This window comes from Fusarium subglutinans, assembly GCF_013396075.1.
Source record: "Fusarium subglutinans strain NRRL 66333 chromosome Unknown NRRL66333_c0000018, whole genome shotgun sequence".
In the NCBI taxonomy this organism is placed as follows: domain Eukaryota; kingdom Fungi; phylum Ascomycota; class Sordariomycetes; order Hypocreales; family Nectriaceae; genus Fusarium; species Fusarium subglutinans.
In genome coordinates, this window is record NW_023502081.1 from 300,546 (window position 1) to 316,153 (window position 15,608).

At 50.6% G+C, this 15,608-nt stretch overlaps 7 protein-coding genes across 7 annotated transcripts; 4 read left to right on the forward strand and 3 right to left on the reverse strand.

Annotated features, from left to right (window-relative positions):
* Positions 1 to 1,478: 1,478 nt before the first annotated feature.
* Positions 1,479 to 2,337, forward strand: FSUBG_2114 (adenylate kinase; the record flags this gene model as incomplete). Its single annotated transcript, XM_036679854.1, has 2 exons — positions 1,479 to 1,635; positions 1,688 to 2,337. The coding sequence occupies 2 exons, from the start codon at positions 1,479 to 1,481 to the stop codon at positions 2,335 to 2,337; spliced, it is 807 nt and encodes a 268-aa protein (XP_036542390.1).
* A 677-nt stretch (positions 2,338 to 3,014) lies between these two features.
* FSUBG_2115 (ER lumen retaining receptor) lies at positions 3,015 to 4,154 on the reverse strand (the record flags this gene model as incomplete). The annotated part of the gene is made up of 3 exons (XM_036679855.1): positions 3,015 to 3,677; positions 3,726 to 4,079; positions 4,140 to 4,154. 3 exons carry the CDS (start codon positions 4,152 to 4,154, stop codon positions 3,015 to 3,017), a joined length of 1,032 nt encoding a protein of 343 aa, XP_036542391.1.
* A 918-nt stretch (positions 4,155 to 5,072) lies between these two features.
* Positions 5,073 to 6,185, forward strand: FSUBG_2116 (mannosylphosphorylation MNN4; the record flags this gene model as incomplete). Its single annotated transcript, XM_036679856.1, has 6 exons — positions 5,073 to 5,205; positions 5,282 to 5,291; positions 5,357 to 5,525; positions 5,563 to 5,898; positions 5,956 to 6,083; positions 6,140 to 6,185. The coding sequence occupies 6 exons, from the start codon at positions 5,073 to 5,075 to the stop codon at positions 6,183 to 6,185; spliced, it is 822 nt and encodes a 273-aa protein (XP_036542392.1).
* A 510-nt stretch (positions 6,186 to 6,695) lies between these two features.
* FSUBG_2117 (uncharacterized protein) lies at positions 6,696 to 8,819 on the forward strand (the record flags this gene model as incomplete). Its single annotated transcript, XM_036679857.1, has 5 exons — positions 6,696 to 6,705; positions 6,766 to 6,814; positions 6,867 to 8,310; positions 8,359 to 8,529; positions 8,580 to 8,819. 5 exons carry the CDS (start codon positions 6,696 to 6,698, stop codon positions 8,817 to 8,819), a joined length of 1,914 nt encoding a protein of 637 aa, XP_036542393.1.
* Positions 8,820 to 8,898: 79 nt separating this feature from the next.
* FSUBG_2118 (nudC) lies at positions 8,899 to 9,605 on the reverse strand (the record flags this gene model as incomplete). Its single annotated transcript, XM_036679858.1, has 3 exons — positions 8,899 to 9,249; positions 9,302 to 9,504; positions 9,593 to 9,605. The coding sequence occupies 3 exons, from the start codon at positions 9,603 to 9,605 to the stop codon at positions 8,899 to 8,901; spliced, it is 567 nt and encodes a 188-aa protein (XP_036542394.1).
* A 312-nt stretch (positions 9,606 to 9,917) lies between these two features.
* FSUBG_2119 (CDK-activating kinase assembly factor MAT1) lies at positions 9,918 to 11,009 on the forward strand (the record flags this gene model as incomplete). The annotated part of the gene is made up of 1 exon (XM_036679859.1): positions 9,918 to 11,009. One exon carries the CDS (start codon positions 9,918 to 9,920, stop codon positions 11,007 to 11,009), a length of 1,092 nt encoding a protein of 363 aa, XP_036542395.1.
* Positions 11,010 to 11,479: 470 nt separating this feature from the next.
* Positions 11,480 to 13,661, reverse strand: FSUBG_2120 (ENTH domain protein; the record flags this gene model as incomplete). Its single annotated transcript, XM_036679861.1, has 4 exons — positions 11,480 to 12,949; positions 13,001 to 13,191; positions 13,247 to 13,484; positions 13,614 to 13,661. The coding sequence occupies 4 exons, from the start codon at positions 13,659 to 13,661 to the stop codon at positions 11,480 to 11,482; spliced, it is 1,947 nt and encodes a 648-aa protein (XP_036542396.1).
* Between the last annotated feature and the right edge of the window lie 1,947 nt (positions 13,662 to 15,608).

A 15,608-nucleotide genomic window follows, 5' to 3' on the forward strand; every position in this document is an offset into this window, starting at 1 on the left:
CGTACTGTCGCGGAGGCAAAACTCGAGGCCACGATAATGAATGTAGAAAATGCTTAGGTAAACTTAGGATCACTTTAGGCAATCTTAGGATAAATTTAGGAGACTTTAGACTAATTACTCTAAATATTACTAATAGAATGCGTCGAGGTTTTCTGCTCTTCATCACTCTTGTCCACGAAGCTTGTTCTACCCTAAAGCGGACGTTACCACGATGACGGCACGCTCGCTTGCACGGGTATGCACAGTGGCTTGTAATGCCGTGTGCCGAGGTGTCCGTCCATCGCCTAGGAAAATCCGGGGTTCTTGGAAAGCCAAATCTGACAAGCTTGATTGGTTAGCAGGGAACACACGTGCTACGGTAGGCATCATCATTCTTGGAATGCCGTTAACGCCAACTGTTTCTAGGGTGCACTCTAGAACGAAACGAGACTCAAGGATTCACTCTTTTTGTTCTCGAGGATATAAAGATGCCATATCATCTTAACTATAGTGGAGGAAGTGGTCGTGCTGCCGAGGTCAGCGATCTCGGACTTTGAGCGAAGATGCTGCATGTATCGGATCAACGGCGCCAAGAGGGAGGTGCACGTTTTATTCCCCAGATCGACAAATGACACCACGAAATGACGCGGGATAATTAACCGTCCCCTTCCCATGTTTTTCTGTTTCGACCTCAAAGCCCGAACCGGACTTAAGGCAAAACACAACCACCGATTCACTCTCTTACCACCCCATTCATCATATGCCACATCATCCGGAGTCCGAAATGTCCCGGCAATGGTTCAGCCATGCATGCCGATATTCCATAAAGTCATAATAGAACGTTGAAAGTGTAGATGTTAAAGACGGCAAGCCACGGTTATAGACTCCGCCATCAAGATTGAACTTGTGAGTATTGGTCCCTGCCCACCCTGACCGTTCGTACCCTCCATCGCACGGTCCACACCATCTTCAGTGAACGGTACCTGTATCGATACTGAATTACAGGCGCAGGGCCAAGTACCGCGCTTGCGACTTGGACTCAACACCAACAGCGCTTTGCCTCGCCCTATCTACACTACATAAGCAGCCCCCCCACTTCCAACCTTGCTCCCATCCACCTCAACTCAACTCAACGCATCTCGTCTTTCCCTCTTTCTTGGCTATAAATCAAATCCATCGCTCACTGTTGTTTTGTAATCCCGAGGCTGCTTATTCCGTTATTTCCTCTCCCTCAACCTCATTATACAACTAACTATTCCCGCTAGTGCTTGCTTTTTTTCCTCCGAACTCAACAATCCCCCCGCGCCATCTCCGAAAGTATCGTCCCATCGACCCTCAACAAGAAATTAAACCTCCAACGACATTTTGGATCCGCACCTACAACTTTTTTTCTTTACTCATCGCACCGAAGCGCAAACTTTCCCTTCTTTTGCTCCGACGTCAGAAGTTTTTCAATTGTTTCAACTCGCGACGGCCTCAATCGTTACAGGTCGCCTAGAATGAACCTGAACAAGGCCGCTCGCGTCATCCTCTTCGGTGCACCTGGCGTTGGTAAAGGGACACAGAGCGAGCGATTGCTCGCTCGCTTTCCTCAGCTCAATCAGATTAGTACCGGAGATCTCTTGCGTCGAAATGTCAAGGAGAGGACACCCCTCGGTAGATTTCCCCCTCAATTGGAGCATTTGGGCGAATGCTAATAATGAGACAGGCATCAAGGTCGAGAATACGATGAAGGCAGGCGGACTTGTTGCTGATGATCTTATTCTGCGACTAATTTCCAACGAATTCTTCACCCGGGGATGGCTCGCCAAGAACGGAGGTCCGAATGTCATGACTCTTTCTTCTGAAGCGACGGCGATGGAGGCTTCTTTCAACAGCGCTGCTTCTGATCCGTTCATCAACGCTCCGTTCCTCGATGGCCACCGTCCTTCCAAGGCCTCCAATGACCCCTCTGCTTCGTTCATCCTCGACGGCTTCCCCCGAACAGCTTCTCAAGTCGGCCCTCTCGACAAGCTCATTCCGATCAATCTCGTAATCTCGCTCAAGACCCCCGTATCCGTTATTCTGGAGCGAATCCTCGGACGCTGGGTCCACGAGCCTTCCGGCCGAGTCTACAACACCAGCTTCAATGCGCCTCGAGTCCCTGGAATCGACGACGTCACCGGCGAGCGATTGATCCAGCGCCCCGATGATTCGGAGGAGGTTTACAGAGCACGATACAAGAAGTTCCAAGAGACCAGCGAGCCTGTTCTGAACCACTACGCCCAGAAGGGCGTGCTCGTCGAGATTGAGGGCATGAGCAGCGATGAAATCACCCCAAAGCTATTTGCAGAGTTCGAGAAGCGCTTCATCCATTGAAGGAAATACCCTATGGTTTCAAGACGTTTATGTTATTACTAGTATATGACCTATTCTTTCCCCTTTGCTACGGTTTAGCTTTTGTATTTTGTTATTATCGGAGTTTTATTCTCGCGGCTTGGGATGCTGCTGATGGGAGTTGCAAAAGACAGGACTGGAAAGATTCCTTGTCAGATGGCGCGAATTGTTGGGAGCTGCTCGTTAGTTGTCCTTGAAGGACATGGTGGCGATGGTGGAAAGGGATGGGCTTGTCTCAACACAACTGCACTGGTTTTTGAGCGCAGGAATGGGCATGGTTATTGCCTGAATGATATCCGCACATCGACCCCTTCTTTGATTCAAATCGCAAATGTGACATGCATGCATCATCTTAAAGTGCCCGAATTCCAATTTATCTCGTCCTGAGATTGGCGTCGTTAGAATTCCGCTATGTGTACATAAATTTGACCCATGAATACCCCTTAGAAACATGGCTAACTAGCAAGACCGGAACCACTCTGCCTCTCTTCTTCTAACGCAGTTCCATGGACCACATCCCATCAAACGTCGCACTAAAATGGCAATGTAGTAGACCTGTCCAGACATTCCAAATAAATAATCCGTCATACTCCGTTCGAGTTCATACTCGCGTTCGTAAAAGTGATGTAAGCTGTAGTTTGGCGTGGAAGCTTGATATCCTAGTCGCGCCAACCCTCGCCACCTTGAAGACCGCTGGGCTGGCCTTCTGTTTGACCTGGTCGTAGCGGCGTTTGCTCATCGTCATCATCGTCGAGAGCTCGCGCAAGCTCATCTGGGTCTTGCATCTTGGCGTCAGGGTCGACTGGGCCACCGAACTCGTCCTGGTCACGGTTGTGTCGGTCCTGCTCGAGAACACCGTCATCGGCGCTGACTGAAATACCGCGAGCTCCCCACTTGGGACGAGCTCCTCGTCGGCCACCCTGCTCATCTTCAAATCCACCAGGACCACTCTCCTCATCGTCATCGTTGTTCTCGAAGCGCTTTCCGAAGATTCGGCGGAGGAGCCATCCACGGGACATATCGTCGGCATCGACAATGCCGCCGCCTCGAAGCTTGACGCGCTGGCGAGTGTAGTAGACCCAAGCAAAGTCGATGTATAGGGCAGTCTGGATGATGCCGAAGATGACAGAGACGGTGTTGGGCTTCTTGCCAGAGATCTCGAATTCACGGATGAACCAGTTGACGCAGTAGAGGGCGCGGTAGGAGCCGAGAGCGACGAGATAGAAAGAATCGATAACGGTGGGAACAGTTGTTTGCCGAAGGAGGAGAAGCTGGGGAAGAACGCAGACGGACTCGAGAATCTGAGAGAACACCCACATCCACTAGAAGTTGTTAGCAATATTCAAAGTTGCAGGGGAACGGTGGCCTACAGGTCGGAAACCCTTGTGGCTCTCAAAGATGAGCATGACGAACGGAGACAGGACAAACGAGCCACCAAGGATGATGGCGCCAATTTTCCAGGCAATCTCCCGCTCACGCGATCGAGGATAGATCCATTGCATAATAGCAAGGATGTAGATAGACGAGATGATGTAGAAGATCTTGAACACGATGTTCCATGGTACGGTCTCGATGAAGAGGTCGAGGTAACGTGTGCAGAAGACGAGGGCGTAGAGGATCTGCGTGATGAGGGAGACACCCTCAGCGCTCCTGTTTCGATGGATAGCGAAGATGAGGATGCATTTGGAGAGGGCGTGGGACAAGTCGCCCAGGACACGGAAGAGCTATGGTGCTGTCAGTTTTGTTTTGTCGGTTTGCTAATGCATGATGTTTCGCAGACGTACGTTCCACGCGCCCATTGTCAAGGGCGGGAAAAGGAGGTATCGACTGTTGGTGTGTTTGCGGCGAGCGACTCTAGAGGAAAAAGGGAATACGAGAAGCGAGGTGGAATTGCTGGTTGGATGGGAGGGGTTGAAGATGACAAGTAGCCGGGTATAAGGCTGAGGTTAGTGGAGGTTGAGGATGAGGGAGCTTAGGCAGCTGAGCTTCAGCTTGGCGATGCGATGGACGGAGGAGGAGGTGGAGACGGGGCAGTCTAGATCTAGGCTGGGCAACCTTAAAATGTACGTGCCTGGGGGGCCTTTACCATTTGAGCTTGCGTCAGTGTCAGTCAGCGACTTGAATAGAATTTACGAGGCATGAAGATGCATTTTAAGCCGCCACATCGACATCCATTTCCGGACACATGCGCCTCATGAATGCCTGGAGAGAGATTGATATAATTCGTATAAATTGTTGCGATGCATTGACAGATAGAGACAACCTAGACTGTCTGTCTGTCTTATCGATATGATTTGAGCTGGTGACGCGGACCTTTGCGTCGGATGTGTGGGAGCCACGGGCCATCAAACAATTAATTGTCTGTACGCTCACTGAGTCGTGTGTGCAGACTGTAATCTAACCCAGTCATTCTCAACACCAACAAGCACACACTCTACATCTTATTATATTCTCATAAAGATAATGTTCACAAGGTAATGCTTCGATCTAAGTAGTCTCTTACTGGCTCTCAGTCTCAACGTCATTGCCGCACGCCCCCTTTCAAGTTACGAGCCAGCCTACGAGCGAGCGAGCCTCTACCCCTGCAGATCCCCAGAAACATCACCACACAGTCCACGTAACCAACCTAAACTGACTGACTATACGCGTTGACCATTGAGTCTTGACGACCACGTGTAGTGACAGTTTAGTCTAGTCTTCCAGGCAACGGATATAACATGAGAGTATCGGCATTCTTTGCCGTTGCCCTTGGTTGGATCACCAGCGCTAGTGCCTTTGCAGTCCCCGATGTCCTGCAAAAGATTGAACAGAAACTTCCCACCAGAGACGCTCCTCCACCGAAATACTTTAGTAAGTTCACCTTTTGTCCAATGGAATTGGTCATTGTATCCTAAATGAGAAAGTCTTTGACTAACGAAACTTGCAGGGGAAGCATCGTGAGTTACCAACCAACAGCCAACACAACGCCGTACAGAAAACTAACAAGGGCTCACTCGCTCAGACAGTATCCCCACTATGATTCGAGATATTTTGAGGAAGCCCTCGAGCCACAGCTTCAGAATGCAGGCATCAAAGTCCTCATGCAGACATACCTAGCCACATTTCGAGATCTGGGAGTCCAGACCTGGTTAATGCATGGCTCCCTTCTCGGCTGGTGGTGGGGAAAGAAGGTGAGAATAACGGATATCCATAACTTCACATGTCTAGACCCATTCTCTAACCGAAAGGATTTCTCAGGTCATGCCATGGGACCTAGACGCTGATGTCTCAGTCACTGAGGCAGACATGTATTTCCTCGCTGCCTATCACAACATGACCATCTACTACTACCAGTACGATGCGTGTCCGGAGGGTTGCTTCTTTCAGCTGGAGATAAACCCGTATCATAAATATCGCGAGAGGGATGATTACATGAACTTCATTGATGCAAGGTGGATCGATATGCAGAATGGCCTGTTCATTGACATCACTGCGGCGAGGTATGACCCCGGCCATGAGATGGGCGATGGTGTTATGTATGATAAGCATGACCACGAGTTCAAGGTGCGTACCGTATATATGGCAATGATCGTTGCCTTGTGCTAAAGCTTCCTGCGATAGGACAAGTACATCTTTCCTCTGTTAGACACCACCTTTGAAGGTGTTCAAGCCAAGATTCCGTACAGGTACAGGGAGATCCTGACCTCGGAATACGGCAAGGGAGCATTGTCGAGGACTGATTACCATGAGTACGATCTTCCAATGCAACGTATATGCGTGTCCATGAGAACTGACAAGGGATTAGTCACCGATTCGACACAGAAAAGATGCAGTGGATTCCTATGAACTAGATCTCTGCTGTTATTGTGTACATGAGACTGAGGCATGTTTGAAAGGCGTTCAGCTCTGTCGAGCAGGAAAGGGATATAGAATACTAATGATACCCAGCTGATGACGGCTGGCCGTCTTATAAAAGTCTCGGGTTCTCTGTTTACTTGGTTGTTACCAGAAATCCCCAGGGTTATGATGGGAGGAATTATGTAGATTTTACAAATTTATAATCCACGCAAAACATAAGGAAATACTATGTAATATCATATTCTATCCTTGTGTTGCAGATGGTCATTGGTCGGTCATTGATCGGTCAATTTGGCCCATCAGTCAGTCAATTAATTGCTTCGATGCCCCGCGGCTTTAGAACGCGTCTCACCCCACGCGTCACAAGCATATCCAAACATTGCTCCATCAACATCACAATTAAAAACGCCCAATTACAAAACTACCAGCGCATTCAACAGAAACACTTACCCTGAATAACATTGGATGCGCAGAGAAAGATATAGGTGCTCTTTTCCCCCACAATGGCCACAGGTATGTCAACAGCAAATCCCATAATCAAGCAGTAGATCAAGTCGCTAACACAATAAATAGGCCAACAGCGCCGCGCTGACCGGCTGAACGAGCGTCTACGAGGTGCCCAGTACGAATAAATCTACACAAGCCCCAAAGTGTCTTTGCTAATGCGACTCAAGGCGTGCCAACATCGAAGATGACTCCTTCAATCTCGACATCGCTGGCCTTAACATAGCTGGCTCGACTCCCGCTGCACCTGCACCAGCACCACCTACATCGTCGGAACGCCGAACACCAAATACTTCTGCTAAGAGGAGAAGATTGGATAACGAACCGCCGCCGTCTGCACAGGCGCAAGGAAGCGCACGGAGACGATCGCCTCGATTGAGTGACCCCTACGATTTGCCAGAAACATCTAAGGAATCTGGCGCGCAGGATACGACAGGTGAATCGCGAGAGGAGGAGGCGCCGAGTCCTGATCTTGTAGAGGAGCCGGAAGCAGAACCCGTGGAGGAGGAAGAGATCGAATCAGCGCCACAGTCAGAACCTGAATTACCGAGCCCAGAAGTCGAAGCGCCAGACGAGAACGAAGCTGATGTTGAGTTACCGGTGCTGCCGAGTAATGAATCTTCCGAACAACCGTCGCAACGACGGACGAGCCGCAGGTCACTGGAACAGATCGCACAAGATGTTGCGAACAAGCGACAGGACGTACGCATGAGCGAGACCATATCGTCGACGACACGATTACATACGACGCTACAAGAGGACGATGCGCCGCCCTCCTCATCACCGCTGGTGCGCAAGGTGCGACGGAGTGAAGGTCCCGCCGTAATTCGATCGAGACTATCACAAAGGCGGCCTTCGAGGCTTGCTGAGCAAGATGAAGAAGATGAGCTTTCGCCAAATCGAGCAGATCACGCCCCTGCGGATGATGAGCGATCGGACGATGCTACGGAAGTAGCAGAACCTGAAGTCGATGAAGCTGAAGAAGAGCCCGCAGTAGAGGAGGAACCACAGGAGGAAGAAGAGGCAGCGGAAGCTATCGATGCAGTCGAAGCGGCCAAGACAATTGGACGAAAACGGCCTCGAAGAAGTCTACCATCTCAATCGCCAGTCGCTGAGCCCGACGAACAAGCTGAAGAAGGGGAAGCGGAAGAACCAGCAGCGAAACGACGCCGTGGACGACCATCAAGAAGCCCTGCGACACAGAAACAACCAGCTCCCAAACCAAAGCCTACGAAATCGAAAGCACGAACAACACAAGAAAAGCCACTACCGAAACAAATCCGTAGGACGAAACAAGCCGCCAAAGAGCGCAGAGTCAGTGATGGTTCCGCTATTGAGGTCACAGTTCAGCGTTTCGTCAATGTCAAGAAGTTCATCAAGGGCGACGATGAAGAAGAAGATCACCTTGCGGCAGATCTGCCTTTTACAACAACTGGGGTGACAGCGGTGGATGTCTTCGCACAAGCCTGCTTAGAAGTCATTGATGGTACAGTTGCTAAGCTCTTTGAGACGCTACAGAATACCGAGGAGAAAGATAAGAAGAAAGAATGTCGGATCAAGATACGGGCACTTGAGGCGTACAAGGAGGAGCTTACGTCTCGATTATTACAATTGGTAAGTTGTTTTCGCCCTGTGCGGGAAGCATTGGGACTGACGAGTTAGTCAATTCACCTCATGGACTGGCAATCACTACGTAAGCGTGTTCGTCTGGTACAGCGAGAGAAGCTCTCCCTGCGAGAAGAGATCTTACGTCTCAAAGCAGAGAGGGAACAAGTCGCGCTCAAGATGGATGCTGTACGCATCAAGCACGAAGAGGACACCAAAGAGTCAAAAGTGAGCTACTTGATACTTTCCTCTACTGCAAGCTCCGCTAACAATTGTAGTACCGGCTAGACACCTCAGCTACAATGCATGACATAGACATGGCAGTCGAACGGGGACGAGACGCCCCTGAACTCTCACGCGCCCAAGAGAAAAAGGCCGATCTGGCTAACCTCGAGCTGCTCGTCGCACGCATCACAGACGAAGCCAGCTCATCGAGCTCCGCAGGCGGTATGCTCCAACAAGTGAAAAACTTCAACGCCTTTCTCGAGCGTGCAGCAATTGCTCTAGAAACAAGATGAAAAAAAGTATAACAAGTGATGAATTGAAACGTCTTTTTTTTTTTTAATTCTTCAACGGGGGACTCGTCATATGTACTTTTTACTGGATCTTGGCCTTGCTAAAGTCCATCTCGGGATGCTGCTCCTGGAACTTCTTGAGGATATCTGCCTTCTTCTGCTCGTCTGAGCTAGGAAGGCCCTTCTCCTTCTGCTGCTGGTCGAACATCATCTTCTCGACCATACCGCGGGTCTCGCCGTCGAGATCTGAGAGCTTAGAGTTGTCGGGCTGGATCTTGGTCACGTCGATCTTGGGAGCGGACGTGACGACGTGCGCCCACCATTCCATCTTGTTCACCTTGTCGAGGTGGATCTCAACTGTCTTGGTGCCGTCTGAGTTGGTGCTGAGTGTCCATGTAGAGTCGTCAACATGAACGGCGTGGGGGAGGTCGCCCTGCTGTGGGTTAGTTGGTGTATGAGATGTGGCTTGAGTTTGTTGTGTATACCTGGATGATTGGATCCTGGCCCTTGATACCCGCCTGTAGGCTCTGCTTCTTGATAGTAATGACGAGATCCCTCGACTTGAGGTTTCCGGGTACATTGAAGGTGACGTCGAGTTCTGAGATGGTCTGAGTCCACTTGTAGGGAAGGGCAGCCTGCTCCTCGGCCTCCTTTGCGTTAGCAGCGGCGGTCTCAGCGGGTGTAGGTTCTGTGCGAGTCAGTATATGTGAAGCTTATAAATAACGATGAATTTGTTGATATCCACTCATGGAATGAGTGACTAGAATGGTACTCACCGTTATCAGCCATGGTGATGTTTTTGAAGCGGTGGTGATATGTTCTGAGGGGAGAAATCGATGGAAGCTGTTGGTTATGAGAGAAGGCTGACAATTCATGGAGGGGCAGCTACAGGTGGGGCCACATTGTTCCGAGCTTTGACCAATGGGGAACTCGCCGTCAAGCCCGTAATCCCTGTCTCGTCAGCCGCGCAGAACCAACATTTGATAAGGTAGCCAGTGATTAATCACTTCTTCACCACAACAAAGCTGGTTCGTTCCTCTTCTCCTCTTCACAACCTCACCCCTCTACTCAACCGCACAGCTAGTGCACTCGCCAGCCAAAATGTCTCGCGCAGGCGTCTCAATACGCCACGCCACAGATCTCAACGCGCCTCCACCGCCAGACCAAGACGAGACATGTCCCGTATGCAAGACAACACGCTACTTCAACCGCGACATGGAATTCCGCATCAATCCAGAGTGCTACCACCGCATGTGCAAGACCTGTGTCGAGCGAATCTTCAAAGACGGGCCCAACCAATGTCCCTACGCCGGCTGCCACAAAACCCTTCGTCTTCGTGGTTTCAAGACTGCCTTCTTCGCGGATCTTGCTGTGGAGCGTGAAGTCGATATTCGGAGACGAGTGGCGGCGGTGTTTAACAAGGTTGAGGAAGACTTTGAGACGCTGGATGATTATAATGAGTACCTGGAGATGGTGGAGTGTTTGACGTGTGATCTCGTCTATGGCACTGATGAGCAGAGGAGGAAGGCTGAGGCGCAGCTTGGCGAGTGGGAGGCGAAGCATAAGGCCGACATTGAGCGCAACAGGCGTCTTGCGCGTGAAACAGACGATGCTCGTCAACGTCGTATCGCAGCAGAGGAGGAAGAAGCTCGACAGCGACGATTGCGGGAACGACAAGAAGAGCTCGAGGAGAAGGCCAACGCCAAGCGCTTCCGCGAGGAAATGCTCGACTCTCTCCAAAGTGCCGAAACGGGCCGCGCGACTGAAGCGATGGACAAGATCATGCTCAAGAAACGAGGACACAACAAGCGAGACGCAGCACTCGGCGCCGCAGGAAGCAGCGGTCTCTCTATCAGAGGACTGCGCGAGAAGAAGGCAGTCGTTGTGGAGAACAAGCCCTACGATCCGTACGGCGGCGTGCGCGTCATGCCGGAGCGCGTGGACCTCGCGCCGGAGAAACTGGCAACGTATAGCAATGAGTGGGTCGAGATCACAAGGACGAAGCCCGAGTTCAAGGCCGGAGGGTACAGTCCTGATGAGTATCTCACACGAGCATTGTTCGAGGCTTTTTCAGGGCTGGGAGTGTTTGTGGATGAGGAGAAGGTTGAGAAGAGTGTTGCTACATCGGGAGCGAAAGAAGCTGCTGTGACGGGAGATACGGGGGGTAGAATGGACGTCGATGATCCGTTCTAGTAGATGATTTTCGATGTTTAAACGGGCATAGCTATGGAGTTTGGGCGCTTGGGAAAACACTAAGGGATATAAGGGCACTGGAGTTTTGAAGATGGTAAAAATGACACGATACCATGGCTACAGAGAACATACACCAGACACAGAGAATACACAGAAAGGAATAATTGATGATAATTGTATTTTTGTATGACTGCTACTATACTAATCCAAAAGGAAAAATCACCAGGAGAGGATTGAAAGGCAATTTCAGAAGGATACTGAATCCTTCTGTGTGCTCATCCTGTGGCCTTGCAATCCTCTTTTCGAATCTCATCCCCCGAAAACGCCTCGCTTACTATATGGAAAGGGAGGCCATTACAGCCAAGAAACGGAAACAAAAGGGCGCTGTTGAAAACGCGATGCGAATTATGTCTTGATTTGAGCTTGTAAGATAAGATGGTTTGTTGTTTGAACCGGCTGCTTCGATAATCTTATTGCTGCCACGGTGTCTGTTGAGCAGGTCGAGGGAATACAGGTACTGTCGGAAGTTGGTCGAGGCCTCCTCCGATGGGCTGCTGGTTGGCTTGCCATCCCATGCCTGTGTTGTGATTGACAAAGGCGCCGTTTCGGAAGGGGTTGGTAGTACCGGTTGGTTGAGGGGCGAGAGCAGCACCCGCTGTTTGCGGACGCTGTTCTTGGTTTGGCGCTGGCATCGTGGAGTTGCGTGCAAAGGGGTTTGTGCCGGTTGGTGTAGGTTGGAGAGCAGGTTGTTGCTGTGGCTGTTGAGGAGATGGTGATTGGAAAGGCGAGTTTGAAGCTTGGGCGAAAGGAGAGGTGTTTTGCTGTGGTGATGTTCGAGCGAATGGGTTTGTAGATTGGCGGTTTAGAGCGGGTGTTGTAGCAGATGATGGAAGGCCTGTTTGTTGAGCCATGAGCATAGACTGGCGGAAGGGGTTGGTGCTTCCTGTTTGCATTGGTTGGAGGCCCTGAGGTGATCCGTTCTGAACAGGTTGTTGGATTTGAGGGGCAGCATTAGTAAAACTGGCCATTGAATCCTGAGGAATGGGTGCGAGCGAGCTTGGTTGGAAGGCTTGTGGTTGAGGAGTGAAGCCTCCGAAACCGGCTCCGGTAAAATCGGGCTGTAGTTGGATATGGGGTTGCTGCATCTGAGGTTGCTGCGGCTGCATGAACCCAGTCTGCTGAGGTTGTTGGAATGGACTGTTGGAGGCAAATCCAGTAGGCTGAGGGGCGAATCCGTTCTGTTGAAACGGCATGCCTGTCGGCTGCTGCTGGAAAGCCTGTTGTTGAGGCTGAGGGTTCATGCTCATCGGTGTCTGATTCTGCTCGATAGAGTCAAAGAAGTCGATCAGATCGGGATCAGGGCCCTTGTTAGCTTGTGGTTTCGACTCGGGTGCCCTGTTCCCACTCGAAGAGGCCGTGATCTTGGGAAAGGGGTTGTTGCTCGCTGGTTCGGGGAAATCGGTGCTCTTCTTCTTGCTGAGACCTCCTTGCTTCGAGCTTGAACCTCCGCCAATCTTCTTCACAGCCTGCTCGGCCAGGTATTGCCTTCGGTGGACCTCAAAATCGGGATCGTGAAGATACTCCTCCAGCTGGCGTCCAAGGTTGACAGGAGCGTGCTTGAGCTTGGGCACCTCGACTCGGGTGTGGTGTTCGTGCTGACGAGCTACGCTCAGATATTGAACGACGTAGTCTGTTTGCTTCGTGAATCTCCGATAAATGGCCATAGCACGTTCGGCATCCACCTTTGACATCTCGAAAAAGTTTCCTGAAGGGGGTGAAACGTTAGTCAAAGTGGCGGGCTGAGACAGAGGGGGAGGGGCAGCCATACCGAGAATGCTGATGAGCCCTTGGTTGAGAACCTGAAATAGTGCCAATAGATCCAAGACAAGCAGCCGGAAAACGGTTATGGTGATTTCGTTCTCTGGCTCGTTCTCCATCACCTGGGATCGTCAGTACTTGAGATTCTCTCTCCCGTTATGGTCCTAACTTACGTCGCATTTTAGTAAAGCCTCGAGCTGGTGTTGTACGATTTCCGTCTCCCTTAACAATCCCTTCTCAACCGAAAGCTTCTCAAGTCTTGACTCAGAAGCGCGCACCCAATCCGTCTTGGTCTTTTCGTATGCGCGAGCTCTCTCAGCTAGATAGTGGGCATAATGTCGAATGTTTCGTCCTTGGATTTGTGCTGCCAATCTGTCAATGCCCATGCCCAGATATCTTTCGGCCTGCGTGGAACGTACCGTCTGTAAAGCTGCTAATGGCTAGCACATTGCGATGCGTCGAGAGGAAGGCGAGCGTGACATCAGGAGATCCCTCTCTGATCATCAGGTGAACAGTAATTAGACTTTTGAAGACGACGGTCCATGTTGAATCGCGGAGACGGTATGTGAGAGCGCGAAAGACCTCGCCGACACCAGCTTCGCCGGAATGGGTAGCTACGAGAATGTGTTCGATGTATTTCGTTTTTGGGGGAGCATTCTGTAGCATCCAAGATCAGTACCAAGTCGAATCGTGAGAAGCAGCGCCCGTCGAGGAAAATTGGTCGGGCTCATGATTGCCGCTGATATTAGGCTCATCAAGAGCGCGCCGCCAAGACTGCACACGTACCTTGATCTTCGTTGCGCCCTTGACGGACTTTTCGAAGGAGCTTGACATGATTCCAATAGAAGCTCGGGAGCTATATCGAGCTTATAATCGCCGGGCGATGGAGGGACAAAAACTTCAGACGACGGACGTTGCAACGAGCGACGGGGTACGGTGACAGATGAGGATGGCCGGGGATCCGGGAGGGACTCGAGGCGAGGATGACGATAAGAGCTGCTGCTGCAGAAGACGAGCGAGTCGAGCGAGTCGGGTCGCTTCAAAGTGACCAGCGCAAATAGAGATCTTGAAGGGTCTTGGACGAAGAAAGAGAGATTGACCGAGAGAGACAACGAGAGAGTGTCCGCATCCGCGCCGGGGGACGTGGACGATTCTGGGGCGTGGCAGGACAAGGGGAGGGGTGTGTGCTGTTCGGGTTGGCGTTGACTTGAGGTTGGGCTTTGGTGGTTGTAGGACAAGAAGGTGGAGATTCTGAGAGACGCGGATGATAGAGAGGTACCTGCACAGCCCGGTCACATTAGGCCGTCTCACGATGTACCCGCCAAACTCGTGTCCTCCGGAAAGGTTGTTGACTCCGATACGGGGCGGGCGCTACTCTCCCACTGTAATTCCAGGGGACGCTACTGATGTCGTCACCATGGATTCTTTTGTCTTTTTCATTTCAGAGGGACTTGATTGCGCCAAGATAGCTCCACTGCAGAGATGGTGATGTTCCATGAGGTTGAAGAAATCTGGGGACTTTCTTGTCTGAGGGGAATACAAATTGAGGCATCGTTGGGCATTGAAGTAGCACAAACACAGTCTACGTGTGGCCGTTTGCATGCGTGTTTGGTTGCTTGTGCGATAATCTCTTCGCTTCTTCACGTCTCACCAAAACTCATTTCACCTGATACAGCTCTAGACAAGGGACGGCACATTCACTCTATCAAAAACAGCAGGTCGCGGAGCACAAGGTTTGTCGTTACAAACAAGACACAAAATTCAATTCAATTCCTAGTACGCATATATACGCGAAACCTCACTTGAGGCTCACTCCCCAGTTCCCTCACGCAGAAAAAGAAAACCTACCTGTCTGAACGGCCCAATTTCTGCACACCGAGTTGTCCCAGCCGCACAAACCAATATAAGAATCCTCTCTTTCATTCATGATAGGTCAGAGCTTTTTTCCATCGCGTCCGATGCTTGTAACAAGGTCTGTGTCGAACGCCCATTTCATGGTACCAACCTCACCTCGCCACGAAACCGCTTAAGCTGCCCCGAGAGGCAGAGGGTTTCGAGGTCCGGGGAGGAGGCACTGCATCATATTAAACACGCGGTTCTCATCATCTGCGAGGAAAATGTTAGCAATTTGTCTAATGCAAGTATTTGTTTGCGGTGAGGACTTACGGTTTCTTGAATGAAGAGGGTCATAAGGAGAAAAGAAAAAGAAGAAGAGGAGGAACGCGATCCGCGCAAAATTTAAAGGTACCCGTAGTGGGGTGCTGGCCGTGGCTGATCTTCGGCTGTTTGCTCGCCTTGCTTCACCTTATCCACCTTGAGCCACCCTAGACTCTGGTATAACTGCTTGAGACCAGAGTCAAAAGAATCTGTAATTGGCATACCTTATTCAAGAAAATAATGAGGGGACTGATCACGTTTCATACTCTTTTATCACGGTCCTATAAGTTCTGTTTTCTAATTGACCTTGGCTCCAGAACTGTGTGGTTCTTCACGCTGTCTTCCCCTTGACTCAGCCAGCTGAACGATGTAACCAACTGCCAAGCTTTCAACCACTCTCATAATCTACAAGCATACATCCTGACGAACATAGAGGATTCCAGAGCATCAAAATAAATCTTTTGATACATTGCTTCCCGACTTCGTGAGGTTGCTATCGAAATGTCACTTATATCTCCGTAGCTTCCACGTGATCGATCTAGCACGCCATATCTACTGATAAGGCACGATAGACCATTGAACTCCTTATCTACCTATACCCATCATTTGTTTCTGCATGCAGAT